Genomic DNA, 5,795 nt, shown 5'->3' on the forward strand with positions numbered 1-5,795 from the left:
GGAGGATAAGCAACACACGTCTGATATATTTAATTTGCTTTCTCTTTGTTTATATCTTTGACCCAGCGTGCTTTTCTGTCTATGAATCAGCCTACCTGCGGGATATTCTTTTATTTATTTTTTGTCATTGTCCGTGCACATTACAACAGTGACTTCCACGACTGTTGCCGCAGAAACCTGCAGAGAAACACAGTAGTCAAGGCAAATGAACGGCCGCAGGGCTGAGGTGGATCATAGATCAAAGGCCAATTTGGAGCAGGTTGAGACAAAGGCATTAGCGAGGCCGATCATGTGGGTGAGGAAATCTCCATCAATTAAACTAATGGACGTTCTCCATGTCTACAGAATATGCGTGATGTGCTGCAGACAGAGGCACGGTGAACATTCCCTCGCTTCAAAGCTGTCATCAGCCACACCGTCTCACAGTCGAGGATAATAAGATGCAAGTGATACATTAATGACTGGTCTGTGACTTTATATAAAAGGTCTTTTGTCTGTCTAACAGTAATAATCTGGTCCCCCTGAGCTCAGACGATAAGTTAAATTTCTGGTGAATTTTAACTAACCAGAGATTTAGAAGTGTCAGAAGGCCAACAGTCTATTTCTCATCTTAGATCAAAGGAGGGCATGAGTATGTAAATCCATATCTTTACAGCCTTGCATCATCTTTGGTTATCTTTAATACTAATATTCATGATAATTTATTAACTGATATATAAATGATGATGCTTTCTATTCGCGTTAGCTGCGTGGCTACAGATCAGGGGTATTTAACTAAATTTTAGAGAGGTCCAGTCAGAGAAACTTTCTTGAAGCAAAGTATGTAGTGTGATATATATTTAAATAGCCTAGTAGTTGCATCACCATCTGCATGTAATTAACACCCAACTAGTACAATTAAGATGTCAGTTTATTGTCACGTAACATGTCTGTATGAGTGCGGATATGTGTAATGTTAACTAAATAAAAGTGAGGTACGTTTCAAAATGTGAGAAAATAAATAAATTGTGAAAACTGTTTAAATAAATTGCAGAAAAATAAAATAAAGGGAGGTTTAGACAACATTGGACATTCATAGCCCACCTGTAGATTGGTCTTTGTCTTTTATTTTTGCACTCCTGCTTATTTTTCCTTTAGTTCCTCACTGATTCCTGATGTGGCTGGTACACAATGATTGAGTCAAGCTAGTTTTAGCAATAGTCTGTTTCCACGTCGAATGCTCATTTATAGAGCATTCGTTTTCATTTAGGTTTTCTTAATCAAAAGAAAGACGTGCAGTTCCTCAAAAGTCTCCTTCAGGTTGACTCCCAACACCAATCCTCGGAGCCCCCTCTAAAAATGCCGAACAATAGAGCAAAAATAAATGAATTTACGGTCTGGTACAAACAGCTGACATGATAACCCTGAGTTTTCTGAGGATTAAAGTTGTGCATAATTAAGGGTGCGGTTGCTTTGAGTGCCACAGATAGCTAGGTGTCTGTGTAGGCGTCTCCTGCCTCTTTATCTATTTTGGAATAATTTAGCTTTTGTCACCAGAACCACCGCACTGAGCTCCAAAATGATTCTTCGTGAAACTTAAGAGTGAGCAAAGGGTTCAAACATCTTTCTATACAATCAATGACTCACAGAAACATAAGTTTAATGCAAGGCACTGGTGTTCAGATGCGTAAGATTCTGATGGATCAGACTGTTTTGTTACTGTTTGCTTCCTGTAATCCTCTTCTTTTCTTAGATTACTTCAGCACATATCTCTGCCACGCAGCTCATTGTAACTGTGTCTGTCCTTCTACACTGCTGTAGGCGCAGATTCGCACAGTGACGTGAGCTCGGTGAGCGGCGGCGTGCCCTGGGACAGCAGAGAGACGTCCCTGGCAGCGTCCACGGCCGCCTCCCTGGCCTCCTCCCTGCCCCTCAGGGACGTGATGGATGCAAACGAAGACATTAAGCACAGGGACCACAGTGACAGAGGCTCAGACGAGTCCATAGGCAGTGGCTCGTCATTCGAGGAGCTTGACATGGACCAAGAGGAGCAGCAGGAGGGAGAAGAGCTCGAGGAGAAGGACGATGGGGAAGAGAACAGCGTCCCTGAGGGCGAGGATGGAGCTGGAGAGTCGGTTGAATTGGTGGCTGAGAAGAAAGGGTCCTCGGGGGATGGAGAGGAGGAGTGAGGATGCTGGAGAGATAAGGGATGTAGCCACGTAACGCTGACTTGCTAGAGAGCCTCTCAGCTGTGTTGTTGCTGGTTATCTGTCATGTAATCTTGTTGGTGGATCTAAACCTGGTCATGCCATGACCAATTTGCCGTATTTCTGCGCCTTCTTAATCTCTTATTAAAGCCTTTTTTTTTTTTGGTTGTTTTTTTTTTTTAAAGATAACTCCTATCCTAAATTTAAGCCTTGGCAGGGCAGAACAACACAACCCCCACGGGGTTAAGGCGCCCGGTGAGAGGCGACATTTGCGTAATTAGGTATTTCATTTCAGGCCGTGATTTTGTTAGGATTGCTTCCATTGTTTCTGTCCTGAGACGTAGAAGTGACACTTAAGTTTAAGATTAGCATCAGAGGAAATGAAGTGACACCAAACAGCGTCTTTTCACCCGTTTGGGACGGCTGACATTGTGCCCTGCCGTCGAGGTCGAGGCCTGGGGAAATTCACGTCACATGTTTTGTGTGCACTCCCTACTTTCTCATCTCTATGTACAGTAATGATTAGGAGGAGCCGCTACTGTAGAAAGGTTGATGCAACTGTTTCATTGTGTTATTTACACAGGGAAAATTCAGAAATGTGACACCCGACAACTTCAAATCAACAGGATAGAGATTTAGAATGAAATTCAAAGATGTACTTTGTGCAGAATATTTTACTGTTGTTTTACATATATATATATATATATATATATATATACACATATATATATATATATATATAAATTTCTTTACTTACCAGAATTCAGTTACTACTGGAGATAGTTGTGACATATTGTAGGGTGACCTTGTGGGTGCTGATTTACAGCACGTAGCCATGTTTGTCTTTCTGTGTGGAATAAAAATTTCAAAGTCCATTTGGCAGAAAGCAAGTTGTGTATAGATTTTGTTCCATAAAAATAAATAAATAATAAAAAAAATGTAACTCAATCAAACAATTCAATTTGGAGTTTTCTCACTGTGGTGATGATTGCTGCTCCACTCTGAGGACAATGCTTATCCATCTTCATTTGTCTGTTTCCCTACAGAGACGGACAGACGGAACAGAGTGTGGGTGGCGGTGGGACACATTGTTGTTAAGAAGTCATTGATGAAGCAGTGAGTTCTTAATAAGTTACCAACCCATTTCTTAAATGGTAGCCGCTTTCGTGGTTTCACAATGTAATGATTGCCGGCACTTTGTCTGGGCAGAGACTTGAATTTATAAGATGAATGAAAGACAGACAACAAAGAAACAGCCATTAATGGCAGGTTTTCAGTGCAAATTAATCTCTTAAGACTTTGTTAAGGGAGTAATTTCCCACAGTACGCTTTTACCCTTTAAATCGAGTGCACAAAATGATATATATTTAGCATAAACACTGAAGAATATTATTATAAAATAAAGCTGCATTGATCTGGCCAATGTTTGACCGAGTGGTGTGACATTTGTGCGACAGTTAGTTCAATCAGCTGTGTGTGCAGCAGAGAAAGAGGAAGGAAGAATAGGCTCTAGCAGACTATTGATGTTTGATGGACATATGTGTTCTTTAGCCAGTGGTGCTTAATGAGCATCATGACCTATCAGCATAAATGTTTTCTTACCCGTCACACACCACAGTAGGCATGGTAATTTTACTGATTAATACACTCATGGCTAGAGAGTGAAAAACTTGCTCCTGGTGATGCTGTGGAGGAGGCTAACTTGTTGTAAATACAAAATATGTCATATGTACAATGTCAAATAATAGATTTGTGTACAAATATTAAAATCACCCAAAAAATAACGCAGCATCACTGAACTCTCAAATATCAGTATTATGTTCTCAAATATTCAACATTTGTCCAGGTATTGTAGATTCTCCCAAGGAGCAAAACAAGAACAAAAAAAAAAAAAAATGTGGAGGTGGAGGGTAAGTACATAGATAATTTTATGATTTATGATATGAGAAAAATGTTGACTTCAATGTTTTAATTAATTCACCCCGTCATTAGCTTGCTAAGCTGTTAGTCTTGATAACTACCTGACACCAACAGTTTTCTTAAAGCACAAATAAAGGCTTCATTTTAAGGAATCAATTGACTGACTGCATATAGATGGACGACCTGTAGGATTCATGGAGAGTGGGTTTTGAGACTCACTGTGGTGGCTTTGGATGTTGCCATCTTGACCGGACACAGACTGACTCAGACAAGCTTCTGGATAGTTTAAAAATACCTTGAGCATGAGTAGATGTAGATGTATATGTTGGTAATCATCCATTCGGATGTTACTTGTACATGTACAAGACATGTAGCACCCACCTAAACCAGACCAGACACCCCCACCCCATAGTAATGACACTCCTTGATGACAGCAGCCGTCCCCAGCAGGATGCAGCCTGACACAGACACACAAAAAAACACAACTCAGCAACTAGGAACAACTCAAAAAACATAAAGCACACCTGGCCTCCAAATTGACTAGATCCAAACGGATCAAGTATCTGTGGGATGATCCACAGAGGCCCCTCCCCTCAAACCATAGGACCCAAAGGACCCCATTAACAACATTATGTTACCAGACACCACAGGACACCCTCAGAAGACCCATGTCCATTCTCTGATGAGTCACAACTGTTTTGGAGGCACATGGGACACAATATTAGGACATAATGTTATGCCTTACCTTCATAGCTCATCTCTAACCTAAACGAACCTTTAGTGCTGCTTTGTATTGTGACAAGGCCGTAAGATTGGTTACTTGCGCCTGCAGAGGTGCGATCAGTCTACAGGGACAGATGCCCTCACTGCATGTCTCTTGCACTTTCAGTTTTAATCCTGGCACTCCAACTTTTGTCCAAAGGCAAAAATGAAAATCAGTGTGGGAGAGACTGCTCTGACACGCCGGGTCAACGACTGATTTAATTAATTGTGAAATCCGCAGGGGTGTCATGCAGCTTTCAGGGCACGGAGATTATTGCCTTCCCATGATGTTAATTATTAATCTCATTACATTGGAGAGAGAGAGGGAGAGAGAAGAGAAGAGAAGAGAAGAGAAGAGAAGAGAAGAGAAGAGAAGAGAAGAGAAGAGAAGAGAAGAGAAGAGAAGAGAAGAGAAGAGAAGAGAAGAGAAGAGAAGAGAAGAGAAGAGGTCTCCAAATACAAATTTAGATGCCGACCGTTGCGTGTCTGAAGGTGCTTTTAGCAGGAGAGAGGGAAGGGTCGCAGCTCCACGTCCCCCCAGCGCGCATCACTGTGCCATCTGGGACTGACCTCACACTTCCCCGTGCCGTGTCACAACTTGTTTGCAGATCCCGAATAAAAATGTCCACGGCCGAAGATAATCAGTCTCCAAAGAATCGCCACTTTAATACACTGCATCCCCTCCTCACCCCACCTCCTTCATCCCCCCACTCTCTCCCCTCCCTGCGGACCACTTGAACAAATAGAGGGCGATTCTTAAAGCCTCTGCCCCGCTGACATTCACATGCAATCCAACAGTTTTCAAAACTGAGCGAAGCGGTCTTTTCCGTTGCGCTCCCGGTTACATAATGCTAGTTTGGCACAGTTGTGACGAGGCAGACCATCTCCAGTACTGCTCTTGCGTGGAGCATCTTTATTCAAGTGTGA

General features: G+C 42.0%; 1 protein-coding gene and 1 long non-coding RNA gene across 2 annotated transcripts in view; one reads left to right on the top strand and one right to left on the bottom strand.

Moving 5' to 3' along the window:
• tex264a (testis expressed 264, ER-phagy receptor a) overlaps positions 1 to 2,370 on the top strand; it is a 73,367-nt gene extending 70,997 nt beyond the window's left edge. Inside the window, exon 4 of the mRNA XM_047582224.1 lies at positions 1,801 to 2,370. Within this exon, the coding sequence (XP_047438180.1) occupies positions 1,801 to 2,168 (368 nt within the window). The 3' untranslated portion in view covers positions 2,169 to 2,370. The remainder of the gene's footprint in view (positions 1 to 1,800) is intronic.
• A 502-nt stretch (positions 2,371 to 2,872) lies between these two features.
• Positions 2,873 to 5,531, bottom strand: LOC125006292. Its single transcript, XR_007112564.1, has 2 exons — positions 5,345 to 5,531; positions 2,873 to 3,398 (listed from the first exon to the last, which is right to left on the bottom strand). It is a non-coding gene; the product is annotated as an uncharacterized LOC125006292 (long non-coding RNA).
• Positions 5,532 to 5,795: the final 264 nt, after the last annotated feature.

The sequence above is a fragment of the Mugil cephalus genome, chromosome 4, assembly GCF_022458985.1.
Source record: "Mugil cephalus isolate CIBA_MC_2020 chromosome 4, CIBA_Mcephalus_1.1, whole genome shotgun sequence".
Classification (NCBI taxonomy): domain Eukaryota; kingdom Metazoa; phylum Chordata; class Actinopteri; order Mugiliformes; family Mugilidae; genus Mugil; species Mugil cephalus.